The sequence below is a fragment of the Cetorhinus maximus genome, chromosome 7 (genome assembly GCF_964194155.1).
Source record: "Cetorhinus maximus chromosome 7, sCetMax3.hap1.1, whole genome shotgun sequence".
NCBI classification, from domain to species: Eukaryota; Metazoa; Chordata; class Chondrichthyes; order Lamniformes; family Cetorhinidae; genus Cetorhinus; species Cetorhinus maximus.
In genome coordinates, this window is record NC_135885.1 from 41,404,679 (window position 1) to 41,425,535 (window position 20,857).

Below are 20,857 nucleotides of genomic sequence, written 5' to 3' on the forward strand. Positions count from 1 at the left end.
TCCATGGCAACACCTTTACCAGAGTCCACTTGCCAACCAATCAGCACTTTCTCCTCATACAGTATAAATATGTTGCTCCCCTGACATTGGTATTTTCCTGTGAATTGTCCTGAGTACAGGACAAAAAGCTTTGACAAAAAATGTATTTTTTTTTTCAGCAATATTCAAGTTCTGTACCACCAAACAACTATTTCTACAACCATTTCTTGCCACAATGTTCAATTTGTCCCACTGCCTCTTAATTTTATTTTTTGATGGACAAAAATAAATCACAGATAAAATTTCCAAAGCTAACAACTTTAATATCCTGTTTTTGCAGTTATGCATATAAAGAGTTAATCATTTGCTGAACCTGTGCTGCCTAAACAAGCATTACACTGGGGGAACTTAAGTGGTCTGGTGGTAACCAGTAAAAGTTCCCTGTTTCTAAGCTCCCAGCACCCAACAGGGGCAAATGTAGGAGGCTTGTGTCCTCCTTACAAATTACTTGCTGCACGAAATGATGCCACCTTACCAAGAGAAAAGATACCTAAGCTGACAAATGCTTCATTTGAATGGGCAGCAGCACACCCACAAGGACATAGCAACTATTTACTACTAACAGTGCTCTACTGTATGGTAAACAAAATAATCCTGACCAATACACAATCTTGTAGTTTAAGATTACTTTGAACATACAATTAACCAAGTGAGCAAGGTGTAGAATATTGATATTAGCAGAAGCCCGCAAAACATTTGCAGTGAAATTAGTATCTTTATTGCAATGGTACTTCTTTAAATTCCCATCCCATGCCATTCCTCTTGTGCCATACTCATCCCATTACTTTCATTCCCCTCATCATCCCATCTAATTCCTTTCATCCCATCCATTCTTCCTATGCCATCCTCATCCTCATTCCATACCTCTGGTGCATTTCCCTCATTCCATGCCATTCCTCCATCCCCCCATGGCATCCTCCCCATCCCCAAGGTGTACCACCCCAACCCACCCACAATCCCTCTAGCCAGGGGCCAGTCAATAATACATCAAAGCAGCTATATCTCAAAGCAGCAACCACAAACTAAAACTCTCAGAAAAGTAAGGGTTTTTTTTTGAAAGTTGGGGGGGGGGGGAGGGGGAGAGAGATGGTGTCAAAGAGCATGTGGACAGACACAGCTTCAAGCCCTGCTCCTCTCACTTTCTGATCTCTCTGACCTACATTCAGTGGAAGAGGCTGAAATGTCTCCCATTAATAGGTGGGGGGTGGGGAGGAAAAGGTGCATGGAGAGGAGTAAATCAGATGAGATTGTCACATCAGGCCAGTTCTGGCCTTTCCTGTCTATGGGGGCTTTGGTAGTAGCTGAGGAGCCTGGTTTGAGGCCTGTGCGGCTGGTCAGCTAGAGTATTTGGCCAGCCAGGAAAAAGTATTAAATTATTCGAAACAAATAGAAGTATAATAATGAGGCTGTTTCACAATATCTGGATTTAGCTGCTCTGTAACCCTCAAATTAATATGTCTCATGCACTCCAGTCTTCTACACAGCACACATGTCTCCGAGTACACAAGACTCCACCTATCAAATCAACCTAACAGCCAATCAGAAAAGTGTGGACATAAACCGTGCATTATTATTATAGAATCCCACATATACGTGTAAAAAAATTAAAAGCTGAAGACATCTACTATCCAAGTTCACACCAGTATTAAACCTTTGGATCAACTTTTCACATGATTGAACATTCGCTGTTCTGAGATGCATGCAAGCTGCCCTATAAATAAAACAATGAAGCTGCATGGGTGAAAAATTGTGACTGTTCCAAGGGTGCAGAACAAAGTAAGTTGAAAAAAACCTTTGCTTTTTTTTTTCTTTTAAAAGACAAGCACATTTCATTGAGCATCAAATAATCTAGAAATGTTATCAAATTAAAATACACCCACTGTACATTTTAATTGCTCGTCCTTACCCAATTTTATGCTTTAATACTTTTAGTTAGGGGCATCAAGGTATGATACATTATTATTCAGCATACCTGGCATGATGCAGGATGCTGTGAATAAACGAACTTTGCCGAGAGCCTACCTGTCCCACTGCTGTACACCTGTCACTCTCAATTCCAGTGTCGTACGATAAACACAAGGAGAACAGAAAATTCTACAAGGACCAGTGTGACACAGCATCAGGAGATTCTTGCACAAAATCTCTCTTGCTGGGATACCTTCTGACTAGCAGTTTTAAAGCACTAGCAGAGTGAATTAGATATGTGGTGGCCTGCCTTTCTAGAAAATATGGGATTGTGAGACAATTTGCTACTATACACTTATTTTTGTTTATCCACATTCAGTACAGACATACTCAGCAAAGCAATGAGTCAGGTACAGGAAAGTTAAATGGAGAATGAAGCACCACTCACTGAAACAATATGATGTTTTTCCAATAGTGCCAGCTAATCCAAAATTATAGACTTGCTTTGTGATGTAGAACCATGCCCACCAGGAACTGGAGTAAAACAGTCTGAAAGTGCTGTACTTACGATCCCTGTCAGCCAATGGATTTTTGCCATCCAGAATGGAATGGATAGGATTCCAGCAAAGAAAAGATGAATTTAGCCCACTACACACCCTGCCCTCCTACCATTTTCAACAAATGTCCTCACCCAGCAGTGGAACAGAAAAAAACTTCTGTAAACACTAGCAATACTGTTCCAATCTTTTGGTGGCAATAAAAAACAGAAACTTTAATAGAAAGGTTCACTGGGTTAAATCACCTTAAAAAGACGCTTCAAGCCCTTAAAATGCAAAAATCAGGACCAGCAAAGCAACTAATCTAGAATGCTGAAACGATTGCAGTTAATGCCATCAAGTTCATTGTTTTTTTTAAATAAGATACTATGTTTCTTATTTACTAGCCAAGAAAAACAAAGGTTAGCATGCCTATTGCGAAATATTCAAGTAAAAGTGGGTCCCTTAGAAGCAAAGTAAACATGGGTTCCTTAAGAGATTTAGAGAGCAAAAATTGAGGAAGTAGCAGAGGTGTTAAATAGATATTGTGTGTCTGCCTTCACAATAGACAACATATTAAAAAATTGAGGAACCAAGAGTCAAAGGAGTGAGAGGAATGTTAAGTCATTAGTAGTAAAGAAAAAGTACTAGAGAAATTAATGAGGCTAAAATCTGACGGCCTACATCCAAGGGTTCTAAAAGAGTTCCCAGTGGGTTGGAAGGTAGAAAATATAACACCGCTATTCAAGAAAGGAGGAAGAAGAAACTACAGGCCACTCAGCCTGACAGTCATTCAGGAAAATGCTGGAATCCATTATCAAGGAATCCTTAACAGGACACTTGGATAATCGTAATTTGGGGCAACCTGGCTTCACAGGATTTCCCTACCAGTTTTTTGAGGATGTAACTAACAGGATAGATAAAGGGGAAATTGGCAGGTGTAGTGCATTTTTTTTTCAAAAGGTATTCAATAAGGTGCTACATGAAAGGTTGTTACAAAAGACAACAGTTCATGGCATTGGGGATAACGTATTAGAATGAATAGAGGATTAGTTGAAGGACAGAAATCAGAGTATGAATAAAAGAGTGATTTTCAGAATGGCAGGCTGTCACTTAGGACTGCAAGGAATAATGTTGGGGTCTCAGCTATTTGCAATCTCTAATAACTTAGATGAAGGGGCTGGGAATAATGTATCCAAATTTTCTGACTGTTCAAAGCAAGGTAGAAAAGTAAGATGTGAGGAGGACACAAGGAGTCTGCAAAGGGTTATAGACAAGTCAAGTGAGTGGGCAAGAAGGTGGTGGATGGAGTACGATGTGATGAAATGAGAGGTTATTCACTTTGATCAGAGGAACATTAGAAATAGGAGCAGGAGTAGAGCATACAGCTCATCGAGCCTGCTCCACCATTCAATATGATCATGGCTGATTTTGGGTTGCAACTTCATTTTCCCACCCACACCCCATATCCCTCAATTCCCTGAGAGCGCAAAAATCTGTCGATCACAGCCTTAAATGTATTCAACAACGGAGCATTCACAATCCTCTGGGGTATTGAATTCCAAAGGTTCACAAACTTTAAGTGAAGAAATTTCACCTCATCTCAGTATTAAATGATTGGTCCTTTATCCTGAGACTGTGCCCCCGTGTTTTAGAATCTCCGACCAATGGAAACAATCTCTCAGCTGTCATGGAGCTATCATATTTTTCTTAATATTATTGTGGGATTTTTAAAGCAGGCTTATGTGTGCATGTGTGTGTATGATTCTGTGTGTGTGGCTAATTTAATTAAACTGGAGACGATTAGACTGCAAGGTTTAAGTTATCAAAGAAGTGAGGTGTAAAACGGGCATTTGAAATGGAGATGAGTCAGAAGGTGAGGTCTCAGCAGAGACAGTGTGAATGAAATTTGCATTTTTAGATAAGTGAGAAGGGTACTTGATTTTCAAAGGGACACAGAAAATGTTTACACAGGCAAGATAAATAAGGAAAGGTTATTAAGTTGATTTTTGTCAAAAGTGCTGGCTATAACACAAAAGATTTTTATACTCTGGGAAAAGTAACTTCTAAAGACAATGGGATTTGCAGATCAAAAAGAGAGAAATATATTTAAAGAAGGATGGGAGGCTGTGTGTAGTGTGGCCGTGTGAGATCTTGAAAGATGACTGTGTGAAACAGACTTGGGGAAAAGCCTCTAGCCACCCTGCAGAAGTTTGCTGTTCCAGTAACCAAAGTTGTGTTAAAAGCAAAAACAGAAAATGCTGGAAAAGCTCAGCAGATCTAACAGCATCCGTGGAGAGAAAAACAGAGTGAACATTTCAAGTCTGTAAGACTCCTATTCAGAGCTCTGAAGAAGTCATATGGACTCGAAACGTTAACTCTGTTTTTCTCTCCACAGATGCTGTTAGACCTGCTGGGTTTTTCCAGCATTGTCTGTTTTTGTTTCAGATTTCCAAACAATTGTTTTTATTGTTGTGTTAAAAGCCTTTGGAATTCCATTGTCCAGTGGGTGCTTGTGGTAATATTGCTGGATGACTTTATAAATTTGGAATCTATTTGGACTGATGCCTTAAAGTGGGTGTGTAGTTGGGAGTCTGGTTAAGTAAAAATTTTGGGAACTGTTATAACAGTGTAACTGTAATCTTTGTGCGTTTAAGTTTGTTCTTCTTTTTTTAATAAATGTTTTAATTTAATCCTTAAAATCTCTGAAGGTGATAGGGGACTCATTACTTCTGACTTCAGTGCACAAGACTTCTTGTGATAAATACGAAAAATTGCAAAATCATTGTGATAGCGTGGCCAAGTTTCCCTTGTGGATTTGGTTAGCCTGGCAAATACCAGCTACCATATCATAACACAGTATCCACCATATAAAGCCCCTTCAGAATTTTGTAGGTTTCAATGAGATCGTCTCTCATTCTTCTGAACTCCAGAAAATACAAGGTCAATTTACTCAGCCTCTGATCATAGGACAACCCCCTCACCCCTGGGACCAATTTAGTGAAGCTTTGCTGCATTGCCTCCAATGTAACCATATCCTTTCATAAATGTACAGACCAAAACTGCACACACTACTCCTGATGTGGTCTCACCAAAACCCTGTACAACTGCAATAAGACTTCTTTATTCCTGTACTCCAATCCCCTTGCAATAAAGGCCAACATAGTACTTGCCTTCCTAATTGCTTGCTGCACCTACATGCTAACTTTCTGCATTCCTTGTACCAGCACACCCAAGTCTCTTTGAACATCAACACTTACAAGTTTCTCACCTTTTAAAAAATATTCTCTTTTTATTCTTATGACCAAAGTGAATAACTTCACATTTCCCCATATTATACTCCATCTGCCATCTTGTTGCCCACATACCAAACCTGTCTTTATCACTTTGCAGCCTCGGTGTCCTCCCTACAGCTTACCTTTCCACCTAGTTTGGTATCAGCAGCAAACTTGGATACATTACTCTCTGTCTCTTCACCTAAGTCATTAATATAGATTGCAAATAGCTGAAGCCTGCATTGATCCTTGCAGCACTTCATTATTCACTGCTGCCAATTTGAAAAGCTCCGTTTATGCCCACTCTCCGACTTCCATCCATTAACTAATCCTCTATCCATGCAAATATATCCTCCAAAACTTCATGAGGTCTTATTTTACCTTTCAGCTTTTGTGCAGCACCTTATGAAATGCCTTTTGAAAACCCAAAACAGTTTCTCACCATTTAAATGTACCCTATTAAATGTTGGTATAAAGGAGCATGGGTGCCCTTGTTCATGAAATACATAGTTAACATACAGGTACAGCAAGCAATTAAGAAGGCAAATGGCACGGCAGCCTTAATTGCAAGGAAGTTGGAGTAGAAGAGTACAGTAAGCAAGACTTGATGCAACTGTATAGGGCTTTGATGAGACCAGACTTGGAATACTGTGTACAGTTTTGGTCTCCGTACCCAAGAAAGCCTATATTTACCTTTGAGGGTGGGCAATGAAGGCTCATTAGGTTGATTCCTGGGAAGAGAGGGTTGGCTTCATGAAGAGAGGTCAAGTAGATTTGACCTACATTCTCTGGAATATCAAAGAATGAGAGGTGATCGCATTGAAACACACACATTCATGAGAAGGCTTGGCAGGGTAGGTACAAAGATGCCTTTTCCCCTGGCTGGACAGTCTGGAACTAGGGGGCATAGCATCAGGATAAGGGGTCAGCCATTTAGGAATGAGATGAGAAGAACATCTTCACTCAGGGTTGCAAGGACCCAGTCGTTGCATACTTTCTAGGCTGAGATTGGGGGATTCTTGGAATCTAAGGGAATCAAGAGATATGGGGATTGGGTGGTAAAGTGGAGTTAAGGTCAAAGATCAGCCATAATCTTATAGTGAACAGCAAAGTTGGATCAACGAGGTATGTGTATGTGCATTTGAATGTTTCTCAGCTAATCTTATACAGGCCAGGTACCAGTATGGGATTTGGTAACACTGGGTCATATATCTTCCGGTAGCACTATTGAAGCGTCAGGGCTGTTCATTTTTACACTACATAAGATTATGTATTTTCTACTAAATATATGTGGGATTAATTTCTTTTAAGCAACCCTGTGTTTCTACAAGACTTTTAATTCCACATTTATGACTTGCCGATTAATCTTCATTTGGGCTCTTTTCCAAATGTTGGCAATCTGGTCACAGCCATGGATATCTGTTCCATTAATTTCTATTACTTTGTACCTTTTGCTTCTATTTCTTACGTTCCTATATTCCAGTAAGAGGCTTCATATGTTCTTCTTTTCCAATATTGGTTATATTTCTAAAGTACTTCATAGGCTTTTAAGTGGTTTGGGATGTGCTGGGTGGTATGGGGCTCTGTTAATATTACCTTTCTTTATCAAGATAGGAATTACATTTGCTGTTCACTACTATTCCTTTTGCTACTGAGATTCTATATTACACTAGTGCCTCTGCTACCTCCCCCCTAGTTTATTTTGAGTATCAATGATGCAATCCATTTGGACCCATGGTCTTGTTCTCCTTAGACTTGGCTAGTTTGTCAAGTTTCTCTTTCTATTTTAACAGTTGTAATATCCCACTTGCCTTCTGCTGCTGAAGTGCTTCTTTGATAACCTCTTCACTGAAAACTAAGGCAAAGTATCTAATCAGCATCCCCGTCATTTCAGAACAATCTCATGAGTTTATCTTGCACATCTCTGCGTGGCCCTGTCCATATCTTGATTCCACTTCTGTCATTTAAGTGTCTATCATATAGTCATAGTTTACAATTTCTTTTGATACTGTTATGACTGATGCAGTTGGTAAAGCAGAGTTATTTAAAAATCCCAGAGGGAAACTTTAAACAACTGTCATAACCTCTAATTTTAAGTATTATGTTTGAGATGTAACTCTAAATTCAGGAATCAGACCATCAGTTCTTGAGGTTTTACATTAAACTAATTGAAACATTCTATTAATTTACACAGGTTAAAAATATATATTCACATGGCTACAAATTACTATCATAACTTTTGACAAGTTCCCAAACTAATCTCCATTAAGGCAACAGCAACCAATAGACTTAACTAGACATCAGGCAAAGCATTTTTACCTTACGAATTCAAAATGAGGTTCTTTCACTTTGATTGCTGTGGAGCCAATCGGAGGCCTTTTGATCTCACATTGCCTCTGCCCTGCACACCCAAAAACTACGGAAGTTATACCTACCAACCCCATTGAATGTTAATTCTCATTGTATCAACAACCTCTTTGAACTTCACCTTTTAACAATGAAACCCATTTCATAGTACCAACTTTATTAGTACTGCTTGGTAGCTGCTAGAAAGGCGTCAGTTTTCACCCTACTTCTTGAATGCACTATTCAAAAAATGCAAATACACTCTACCTCTCTGTTTACAACTCAAACTAGTATATATCAAAGCACCCAGACTAGTTGACTTTAATCCAATCAAGACACACCTGCAGACTAAACCTCTATTTTAAAAGAAAAATATTTTCCCAAATATTGTATACATTAATAGCTTCATGACAGATACCTTTGATAATTTCATTTTATATTTAACTTCTCTCCACACCAAATTTTTTTTTAGACTATTCCCTAGACTCATATTCCCTCCTGGTATCCTCTCCTTTATTAGTTATGTCCTTTGCATATATATATTTTCTTTAGATTCACGTTTATCCTCACTTTTATTTATCCATATCATTCCATTATCTTCATAACAAAAATCACCTACTTCTACCCCAAACAATCGCCTGCCATCAACCTTTCTTCAGTCAATCTGCTGCCCAAACCCTAATCCCCACTTTTGTCATTTCCAGTCACAATTCCAAAACTCTCCCTGCTTGCCTCTCACGCTACACCATCCGTAAACTTGAACTCATACATAACTCGACTGCCCATATCCTATCCCACACTAGGTCCTGCTGGACCCTATCCTCAATGAGCAGCATCGGCTTTCCTTTCCCCAATGCCTCACATTTAAAATTCCCATCCTCATGCTTAAATATTTTCATGGCCATGTCAATAATATCATCACTCTGTAACCTCCACCAGCATTATAACGTAGACTCCACTACCCACCCACTCCACCCCGAACATCCACCACCCCTCCCACCTACCCACCCCCACCAACTTTGCCTGAACTCTGTTTCATGGATTCACATCTCAAAAATCTTCTTTAAAACCAACCTCTTTATTGACCTCTTTGGCCATACCTTTCATTATCTCCTTCTTTGGCTCAATATCCATTTTTCCATTATGCCACTGTGAAGTGCTTTGGGACATTTTTCTACATTACATAAATGCAAAGTCATGTTGCTGTTGACAACACTAGCAGTGTCTTTCCTCAAGAAGCAACCTCTTGAAACTTCTACTATTTACTCCTACCCTTTGCTTTCTGTATCCTAGACATTATTTTATGTATCACAGGGGCAAGGCCAGGAAAAGGTTCAAACATAAGGATAAGAACTTCAAATCTGTGGTGCCAAGGACTACTTAGAGAGGGGTGATGTGCAAGTGAGATTTGGTGTGGGTTATGATCTAGGAAGCAGAATTATGAATGTACTGAAGTTTACAGAGGGTGTAGGATGGGAGACTGCCTATGAGAACACTGAGGGAGTCTCCAGTTGTCAAAAGCATGAAGGTATAAGTTCACAGAGGAGCTGAGGTATGGCGATATAAAAAAAAAGCTTTAACCATATACCGGGGGCATTTAAGCACTTGTGAGAAAACATAACAATTCTCAATCACTCATAACATTCAATCTTTGAATTTAGCCCTTTTCTGTTGTAAATTTCTGTTTCTACTATTGGGTACAACTCAAATTGTTGAGATTTAATATGAAATTGGTTAAAAACTCAATTAAAGAAATAAGATTGCTAAGATATATCCTGGACAATACTTATCATGCTGCTGTTTACGGGAGCTAGCTGTGCACAAATTGGCTGCAGTGTTTCCTGAGTTACCACACTTCAGAAGTACTTCATTGGTTGTGAAGTGCTTTGGGATATCCTGTGGTTGTGAAAAATACATGAATGCAAATCTTAATTTTACAACTGATCTGTTTGGAAGCGATAATGCAGGATTGTGAGACACAATGCTTAATGATTTGAAGGAATTGGTCCTTTTACCGATAACAAAGGGACATTTACATCGCATGGTGGTTATGGTATTGGGTGAGTTGTCAAGTTCCAAACTCATCACAGCAAGTTATCAAGTTGAATTTAATCAACATGTTAAATTTCTGGACTGACACCAGATAAGCCATCGACTACTGTAAAAAACCCAACAGGATGAATGATGTTTTCAGGGAAGGAAACCTGCCACTGCTTATCCGATTTGGGCTACATGCAATTCTACTCTCAAACTATCTGTTTGACCTACAGTGCCCTTGGGGCAACTAGGAGGAGGAAATAAATGCTGCTGTGTCAACCACTTTCCAAAAGCAAAAAACAAAATCAAACAGTTTGGAGAGGGAGAAATTACACTGTTTGTGTTTTTCTTGGGGGGGGACTTCTCATTTGTTTATGACTCCAGACTAGCTAAACTTTGGGTGGTCAAGGAGTAATAGAAATGAAATAGTAAATGCTGGAATGCATAAAGTGTTTATCAGTGCATGAAAGAGAAAAGTCAGTTTAATGTTCCCAGTGGACACTGCACCAGTTCCATCTCCCTCTCAGAAGCTCACTGACCTGTTGTGATTCTCCAACATTAGCTGTGGATTTGGAGCTAGGATTGGAAACTTGTCCTGGACAGACTGAGATGAGGCATCCCCTATTCGTCCGCAGTCTAAGACTGACAGCTTGTCCCCAGCCTGCGATATTCCCACTCTGCACAGAGAATAGCTGAGCAAAAGTAGTCAATTCACAAAGACTGGTTTTAGAGGGATCAGAGAGTTTGTCACATCAGTCCTATCGTAGTCAGTAATTTCCGTCTCTAAGCGATTATACTATTTAAGTGCCAATGGTAAATGTTGTCAGTTTGCAGGCAGGACCCACCAGTGAAAAAAACCATCTGAGTCCTGGCAATAGCGGTGGGGAGGGGGAAAAAAAGAGACTTGTGATTGTGACCAGTGCCTCAGACCGTCTACCATAGGCTATTAGAAAATTATCTTGAAAAGGATTTCTTTTCTAAATAACACTTGCAGCACAGAATGAGGACATTCAGTCTGTGATGCCTGTGCTGGGTCTTTAAAAGAACTATCCAATTTAATCCTACACCTCAGCTCTTACCTCTCGCCCTGCCAGTTAGTTCTCCTCAACAGCATGTCTAAAAGTTATTTTGAAATTTCCTATGAAATGTTTCTAACACCCTTTCAGGAAGTGTGCACCAAATCATTATAACACTATGAAAAATATTACTGTGTTATCTAGTCATCTCGTTATCACTAGTTATCAACCCATTTGCCAGAGGAAACCATTTCCTCCTACTTCCTGTCAAAACACCTAAATTTTAAATATCGCTATTAGAATCATAGCATAGTACAGCACAGGAGGAGGCCACTGACCCACTCAACCTACACTGTCTCTTTCAAAGAGTGACCCACTTAGTCTCTCCTCCCTTGCTCTTTCCCCATGCTGCAATTTTTTCCTCAAGTATTTATCCAATTCTTTTTTGAAGGCTATGACTGAATCTGCTTCCACCACACTATTAGACAGTGCATTCCAAATCCTAACCACTCAGTGTGTAAAAAAGGTCTTCCTCCCATCACTTGTTTTTTTTGCCAATCACCCTATATCCGTGCTCTCTCATTAGCACCCTCCAACCATTGAAAAGTTTTTATTTAATTTACTTTATCTAAACCTTTTGTGATTCTAAGCACATCTATCTATTCAACCCTAGCTTCTCCAATTTAATCCATGTAACTTTAATCCTTCATCCCTGGAAACAGGGATGTTTCCCCTGGTTGGGGAATCTAGAAGAGGGACAATGTCTCAGGATAAGGGACTGATCAATTAGGTCTGAGATGAGGAGAAATTTCTTCACTCAAAGGGTTGTGAATCTTAGGAATCCTCTACCCCAGCGCTTTTGTGGACACTCCATTGTTGAACACATTTAAGGCCGAGACAGATAGATTTTTGACAAATAGGGATTGTCACCAGATAAGCCATCGACTACTGTAAAAACCCAACAGGATGAATGATGTTTTCAGGAAAGGAAACCTGCCACTGCTTATCCGATTTGGGCTACATGGGAGCAGGTGAGAAAGGGGAGTTTTATTCCACAAACCATCTTGACGTGAAAATATATTGCTTTTCCTTCACTGTCGCTAGGTCAAAATCCTGGAGCTCCCCACCTAACAGCACTGTGGGTGTACCTACACTTTATGGGCTGCAGTGTTTTCAATATGGTGTGCTCAAGGGCAATTAGGGATGGGCAATAAATGCTGGTCTTGTCAGCGGTGCACACACAACAAAATGAATTTTAAAAAAACACAATTTTCAGCTTTTAATAATAAAGCTACACCAGGTTAACATAAATAATTACATTCCATTACAGTGCCTGATTACATTGGATCATGGAAGATTTTGTTTGGGCGATTATTGTCATGACAGTGGGTCACAGCCTAAATTACTTACAGACATATTGGACTTTTTTTAAAGGAAGACGTGTTTTTTTAAAAAAAAAGACGTACAAGCAAAAACTGTCCGAGACTGTAAAGAAACCACTTTCTGGAAAATTCCTATATGGATTACACTTGACTGAGTAGTCCAGAGAGAACAGAATGTTGCACCTAAAAGGTATCAAGTCCTACTTCAGACAGAGACACTTCAAAGGAAGAGATGCAATGCAAAACAAAAACTGAACTTTAATGGAGACTGATTACCATCTCAGTGGAAACCATCTCCTGTTGAATTATATCTCAAAATGTGGAAATGATCTGAGTTGAAAGAAAGCAGATTCTGGGCAAAAGGCATGTTTGTTTTTCCCTTCCAGGAATGCACAAGAAAGGGGGTTAAAAGCCAGCTGCAAACCTAGTATGTGTGCACTAGTTATGGTGTTCGAGTTCTGGTGTGCTAGTGTGCTGTGGAACAGCTGAAGAACATCAACGAGGCAACTTGCAGGTGAAAATAAGTGTCACTCTGTTGCTGGGAGCTAGTCAACAAATCCACAGTCAAAAAGGAAACAGGACAGCTCCTTCAGCTAACCTGCAGAACCAAGCGTCTTCAAACCAAATGCTCAACTGCCAAAGCCAGTTCTACCAGAATCACCCAATTTAACGGCCGCAACGTTTCACCATCTACTCCTCACGACAAGCCAAAGACAGATTCATGTATCTTTTTTAACTTTTATTTTTGGACTCAACTCCTCATTTCTAATCTGTGTGTAGGTGTGTTACATTTTTATTATTTTTTTCCTCAGGTTTTAGTAACTAATAAACTCATTCTGATTCAAGAAAGCCTCGTTAAATTGGCTCCTTCTAAAATATAAATACATTTGGACTGGGAAAAGGTATCCACAAGGGAAGGGATCCCCTGTTGCAACCAACCAAAGAGGTTGAATAAAGAAGGGAAGCCAGCTCCTTCCTCCTCAGCCGAGTGCCTAGCAAAATAGGGGTCCAGTTCAGGAAGTTAACAATTTGGGGTATCTCGTCCAGGATCACAACAAATTGGGGGGATCTTGCGTGGTGACCGATTATAACATTAAGCAAATTAATTTTAATTGAAACCTGAAGCGTAACCTAACCCATGCAATTTCAAATGCATTTTGCGCCCAAAATGGAAACTCTACCATGATATCACACTGAAGTGTACTGTTTTTTGAAATGAACTTCAGCATTGCCCTTTCAAGCATATGTAAACTATGTTATATTCATGTGTGAAAAACACCTGTCATTCTTCACACTTAATGTAATATTTGGGTTAGTTATTTTAACACCGTAAAGTCATTTTCAGAATTTATAATACATACAGTTAGAGGCAATTAAGTTCCAATACCTGAATCAACGGGTACTTTGGCTCAGCTGGCCCTCCTCCAAAGCCATTTACCCCAATAAAGCTGCTGCTGAAGTATGAGTTGGTGAGGTTATCTGGTAATGCTGTTTCCAGTCCTGGAACTGAAAAATAAAGTAACTTAGTTGAAAGATTTCAGAATTATTTTCAGCTGCATAATCAAAACAGTAAAAAGTAAGCAAAATGACACAATTAATATTAAAAGAAAACAGTTTGTGCTAGTTATTGGGACAACACTGGCTTTTATTGCCCATCCTTAAGCATAGGTCTGCAATGGTTTTTACACAATCAATATTCATAGACCACTTCAGAGTGCATTAAAAGTCAATTATGGGATGTGGGACTGTAGATCAGACTGGGTAGGAAGTACGGTTCCCTTATAATGAATGTCATAAGTAAACTACTTCAGTGTTTTACAAATCCATGGCCAGCTCATGAGTGACCAGATTTATTGAATTCAAAATCACAACCGGCCAGTACCACTACTACCACCACACTACTGGACCCATCTAGACATGATAACATTTTCTTAGCATATATCTTAAGTTGAAATGCAGTGTGGAAATAAATTGTCATAATATACCCTAGGTTGTTTTGCTAATACCATTATCTTTATCGTTTTAAGCTACTTCTTATACTTTCTCAAACGGAGGAGCAGCAAAAAGATTTTTGCAACAAGATACATAAATCACAAAAGCTGGCTCACAGGTACAAAAAGCAAGCAAAAAGGCTAATGGAATTACATAATATTACACAGCATTTTCAGTGCATAAATAGACAATTTGGTTCAACAGGTCAATGCCCATGTTTAACCTCTATGCAAGCTTCTTCCCACCTTATTTCATCTAACCCTTTCAACATATTCTTTCTCTCACGTGTACTTATCTAGTTTCTCCTTAGGTTCATTATGTTTTTTGCCTCAACTGCCTTGTACTTCCTCTGGTAGAGTTCCACATTCTAATCACTATCTGAATAAAGAAATTTCTCCTGAATTCACTATTGGGTTTATTAGTGACTACCTTATAGTTATGGCCCCGAGTTCTGGTCTCACCCATAAGTGGCAACATTTTCTATACATTTATCCTGTTAAATCCTTTCATAACCTTGAAGATCTATCAGCTGACCCCTTGGTTTTCTAGTGAAATGAACATCAGTGTGTTGAATCTTTCCTGAGATATAACTGGTCAGTTCTGCTATCACTCTAAAAATATCTATGTTGCACCCTCTCCTGTGTCTCCATATTATTTTTATAATATGATGAACAGAACCAATCACGCTACTTCTATTATAGCCTAACCAAGATTCTATATAAGTTTAACATAAATTCTCTGCTTTCAATTCTATCCCTCAAGAAATATTTTGCCCATAATTTCGAGATGTCCCCAGGTTTCCCACTTTAAACATTGTCATGAGAATTGGCTAATGCCCCATTTACATGGTGCAGTTCTTTGCAGGTGCAGCAAGCAATTATGAAGGCAAATTGTATGTTGGCTTTTATCGCAAGAGGATTTGAGTACAGGAGTAAATGTGTCTTGCTTCATTTGTATAGAACCTTGGTTAGACCACACCTGGAGTGCTGCGTACAGTTTTGGTCCCCTTACCAAAGGAAGGATATACTTGCCACAATGGGAGTGCAGCAGAGGTTCACCTGGGAATACGGGATTGTCCTATGAGGAGACTGGGCCTTTATTCTATAGAGTTTAGAAGAATAAGAGGTGATCTCATTGAAACTTAAAATTCTTAAGGGGTTAGACAGGGTAGACACAGGAAGGATGTTTCCCTTAGCTGGGGTGAGAGCCGGGGGTGAGTCTTGAACCAGAAGAAATGGTCTCAGAATAAGCGGCAAGACATTTAGGACTGAGATGAGGAGGAATTTCTTCACTCAGAGGGTAGAAAATCTTTGGAATTCTCTTCCCCAGAGGGCTGTGGAAGCTCAGTCATTGGGTATGTTCAAAACAGAGATCGATAGATTTCTAGATACTAATGACGTCAAGGGATATGGGGATAGCGCAGGAAAATGGTGTTGAGGTAGATGATCAGCCAAGATCTAGTTGAATGGCAGAGCAAGTTCAAGGGGCTGAAAGGCCTACTCCTGCTCCTATGTTCCGATCTAAAAGGGCTAGAAAAAGGGGGAGAAGTTTTGCTTCATTTGTAGTGGCCTGGTCATGCCCCTCGAGAGTACTGCATCCAATATGGGCACCTCAGAAAACATATGCCTTTAAGAAGCATAGATTTACTATAATGTTTTTAAAAGGGTTAAGTTAACAGGACAGGTTGTATAATTGTAACTTGAATTCCTTGCTTTGAAAGTACGACAGGATATATGGCACAGAAACAAGCTATTCCGTCCAACCAGTCCATGCCGGTGTTTATGTTCCACTAGAGCCTCCTCCCATCTTTTCACACCTAAATCTCCCATCGTAAATATTCCCTTCTCCCTTGTATGCTCATCTAATTTCCCCTTAAATACTACTACACTATTTGCTTCCACCACTCCATCGTAGCAGGTTGAGCGGTGATCTAACAGATATTTAAAACACTAAAAAGGATTTGATAACAGTACAGGGAATCTAGTTCCTCTGGTGCAGGAATCCAGAAAAATTGACATCATCATAAAATTAGAGCTGCACTATTTGGAGTGAAATTAGGAGGCATTTTTCCATGCAAAGAGTAGTGGAAATGTGGAATTTTCTCCCTCAATAGGCTATGGATTCTACGCCAACTGAAATTTCAAGACTGAGATCAACATATTTTTATTAGCGAGGGTATGGATCAACCGCAGGTTATTGGAGTGGAAGTTCATATTCGCCATGATTGAATTCAGTAGTGGAACAAACTTCAGGACTGAATAGCCTATTCCTATATTTCAGATGTCTAAATCACTTTCAATTACATTGACATGTAATCAGTAACTTTATCACACAGCTTGTTGTGCTTTATTTCTGTGACCAGCACATAGCTTATTGTACTTTATTTCTGTGACCAGGTAGTGCCCCAAGTTCTTTACTATTGGTTACAGAATCAATTCAATTAATTTAAATCCAGTTCATCAAATAAGTATTAAACTCATCCAAGTAGAAAAACATAATAGTGTCATAACATGTAAAGAACACTCACGTGCTGTGGCTAGATTAAATAAGGATAACTTTAAAATGTTACTTTTCAGGCAAGTTTTTCTTATCTTTCTGAAAGCAATTTTGCACAAACATAATCAGAGATCAAAACAAGTTAGCTAATTAAAAAATTGCTAACCTGGTCCAGATTCCAGCCACTTGTGTACACTACACACCTCCACTTCCTTTCACAGCACCACTGGTGGCTACACTATATGTGCAAATGTCCATCTGCTTCCTGTCCTCAAAGCCCACCTCTGACTCGGATTTTGGTGATCTTTACCAATCTCTTTCCTTGGTTTAAAGTCTGTTTCAATCTCGCTTCTGTGCAATGGCAAGGAATTTTCTTTTGCATTGAGGGTGCTAAATGTACACTGAAACACTCAATTTTAAAGTCTGTCAGATTGAACTATTAAAGTTCTTCTATCCATTCAGCATATTTGGAGCCCAATTCATGTACTATAAAGCACTGATCCCGAAAATAAACAAATGCATGTGTACACTTGTGTGAACCAACTACACCAAAAAGCGTTACAATTCGGGATTTAATTAGTACTGCTGTCTCGCCCAGTTCAACAGTGTGCTCTTAAAAAGATGCTAAGTCTGTCACCATAGAGGTTTAATTTAAGAAAAAGTATCTACATCCCATGACAAGTCACTCTTTTCCAGAACATATTTTAATGAGGATCGGCCAAAGATGACAGTGGTACTGCCCGTCCGTGTTTTTTTTGTTTTAAGACATCTACTCTTCCGGGTCCACTTGACAAGCAAACTGCTGTTTCCTTTGTAGGAGTGGGAAAAAAAGGGGGGAAGCAAGTGTATTTGCATCGGGCAACAGCGTCTCCTTCGAGACGCCGGCACCTTAGGGACTGGTTTTAATAAACGGACTGAAATATATCCAACAACACACACTCACTGGTGAGCAGCTGCCCGGGTTCCACCAGGCTGCCGAGTTCGTTTTTCTTGGGCCCTCCGTGTGGATATCCTCCCCCTCCGCCTCCGCCGCCGCCGCCGCCACCACCCACTCCGCCGGCAGCTCCTCCTCCACCACCGCCGCCTCCGGCTCCCGGCGCAGCCGCGGCCGCCCCGACTCCCAGTCCCGGGTGGTTGTTATTGACGACAAGACCGAGGCTCGCGGAAGCGGCGCCATTGTTGGGATCCTCGTGCAGGAACTGACACTCGTCGCCGTAGAAACAGGTCTTGTCCTTGGCGTAGTAACGGCAGTACTTCACCTTGGAGACCCCGCCCGGCAGCGCCCCGCCGCCACCGTTCATGGCAGGCGGAGACGGGAAAAGGCTGGAGAAAGCCACCTTCAACGCCGGCGGCTCACTGCAGGCACAGCCGGAGGTGCAGAGCCGCAGGTCCAGGTCCGGCTCCGGCCTCGCTGCTTCTCCCACAATTCAAATCCGTGAGCCGAGGCGGAGAAGGAGAACAACATTGGAAGGAAAAGGAGCGGGGCGGGTGGGTGCGGGAGAAGGGGGGGAAAAAAACACACACATATACACACACAACACAAAAAAAACACACCGAAAATAATAGATAGGCCCCGGTGCACCCGTCTCCGTCACTCGATCGGGGTGAAGGTGGGGGGAAGGGAGGTTAATCGGGTTAGGCTCAGGCTCCTGAGCGGTGGTGTTTATTTCTGCCGATGGTGGGAGCCGCTCCGACCGCAGCTACAAGTTTTTTTTTTCCCTCCTTGTTTTTTTTCGGCTGGAAGCGGCCTCCGCCGAGCAGCCAGCTGGCGCCTCAGTGCGCATGCGCAGCCTTGGCGCATTCTGGGCGCCCAAGGAATCAAAACAAATGTGAAGCGAGAGAGAGGACGTCGTGCCTGGGTGTCAGCTGCTGCTGCTTCTGCTTCTGCTTCCTCCTTTCAGCTTTCTCCCTCCACACCTCGCAAAACATGTGTCTGCGCCTACTGATTACATCCCTATCAGAATGTTTCTCCCCAATCAGCTCGTGTTGTCATTTTTTTTAAAAAATACACGCAGGCAGAAAAAAATACAAGAGGTATAAAGCGAAAAGAATTCTAGTCCAGCAATTATTTGGGGTGTCAGTCAAGGGTGACCAACTGTCCCGTATTTTAAGGATTTGCCCCTTTATTTTGACCGTCTGTCCTTTATTTCTAGAGCAGCCTATGCGAAACTGTATATTATATAACATATAGTGTATTATATATTATGACTATATTAAAACTACTGACTACATTATATACTATGGCAGACTGAGCCTGGGAGTCTCCTCTTGCCTTTGCCTCTTTTTGTAAGCATGCTCTAACAACACCTACCCCCACCCCACTGTTAATGATGTTCACCAGCATCCTTGCCCTCCCACGTCCCATGGTCAAAGTGTCCCTTATATTATTTCATGATGGTTGGTCAAGCATTCATGAGGGGTCTATCCAGACAGTATATAGAAGTCATTCCCATTACGGATGGATCGAGAACCAGAGGACACCGATTTTAGATGATTGGCAAAAGCAGCAATGGTGACATGAGGATAAACTTTTTTTATACAACAAATGGTTAGGACCTAGAATACACTACCTGAGAATATAGTGGCAGCAGATTCAATCATGGCTTTCAAAAGAGAATTGGACAATTATCTGAAGAGAAAAAAAATTGCAGGACTGTGGGAAAAAGGCCAGGGAGTGAGACTAGGTGAGTTGCTGTTGCAGACAAACGGCAGGAACACAATGGGCCAAATGGCCTCCTGTGCTGTAACCATTCTATGAATCTATGATGATCACACTATATACAACTAGTAACTCCAGGGCAAAGTTCTACATCAGAGGGCTGGATGTTATTGCCAATCATCCAAAATTGGTATCCTCTGGTTCTCGATCCCTTCATTAACATGAACAACTTCTACCTACTCTGTTCAGATAGACCCCCTCATGACTGCTTGACCAGCTGTTATAAAATAAGGGACACTTTGACCGGTGGGGTGGGGGGGCAAGAGGATGCCGGTGAACATCAGCTGGATGTTATTGGTTTCAAGCTCAGAAACCAAATATGTTATGGCAGATGCTTGCTTGTGACTCTCATGCTCAAGGATAAATAGCAGATTGGCCTTTACAAAATTGAGGGACAGGAAAAGGTTGCTCCAACCAAGCCTGCCCAAGGCTGAAGAAAGTGGTTCTGGTAGAAAATCACAATCCAAACTTGGGGCAGATAACCTGATGGGAAGGTGGGTTAATTTGAAAATGAGAAAATCAAATTAAAAACTTAAACCCATGAATGGAACATTGCTGATCTGGAAGCAGAGATCTTGCAATGGTAGGAAGAAACAGAAAATTTACACCACTTTAAGCCCAAGTGCCTGTGCCAACTGAAAAGATCTATCCAATCAAATCCCGTTTTCCATCTGTTAGTCCACAGCCTTGAAAGTTACAGCACTTAAAGTGCATACCTGAATATTTTTAAATGTGATGAGGATTTCTGGCTCTACCAGCTTTTTAGGCAGAGTTCAAGACCTGCCCCATGCTCTGGGTGAAAATAATTCTCAACTCCCCTCTAATCCTTCTGCCAATTACTTGAAATCTATGCCACTTTGTTATTGACCTCTCTGCTAACAGAAATAGGCCCTCCTAGCCATTCTATCTAGGTCCTTCATAATTTTATACACCTAAATTAAATAACTCCATAGCCAACGCTGATCCAAATAAAAGAACCCCATCCTTGACCTGAAATGTTAACTCTGTTTCTGTCTCCACAAATGCTGCCAGACCTGCTGAGTATTTCCAGAATTTTCTGTTTTTATTCCAGCCTGTACAGTTATCCTTATAGCTAAAATTCATCATTCCTTGA

General features: G+C 40.6%; 1 protein-coding gene across 3 annotated transcripts in view; it reads right to left on the bottom strand.

The window, feature by feature from the left end:
* pan3 (poly(A) specific ribonuclease subunit PAN3) overlaps positions 1–18,874 on the bottom strand; it is a 201,037-nt gene extending 182,163 nt beyond the window's left edge. The window contains exons 1-2 of one of the 3 annotated variants that reach the window (XM_078545380.1): positions 17,968–18,871; positions 13,924–14,042 (exon numbers count right to left, since the gene is read on the bottom strand). In XM_078545380.1, the coding sequence (XP_078401506.1) occupies positions 13,924–14,042; positions 17,968–18,325 (477 nt within the window). In that variant the 5' untranslated portion in view covers positions 18,326–18,871. Of the gene's footprint in view, positions 1–13,923; positions 14,043–17,967 lie in introns of all 3 variants that reach the window. The other 2 variants (XM_078545378.1, XM_078545379.1) reach the window with 2 other exon arrangements.
* Positions 18,875–20,857: the final 1,983 nt, after the last annotated feature.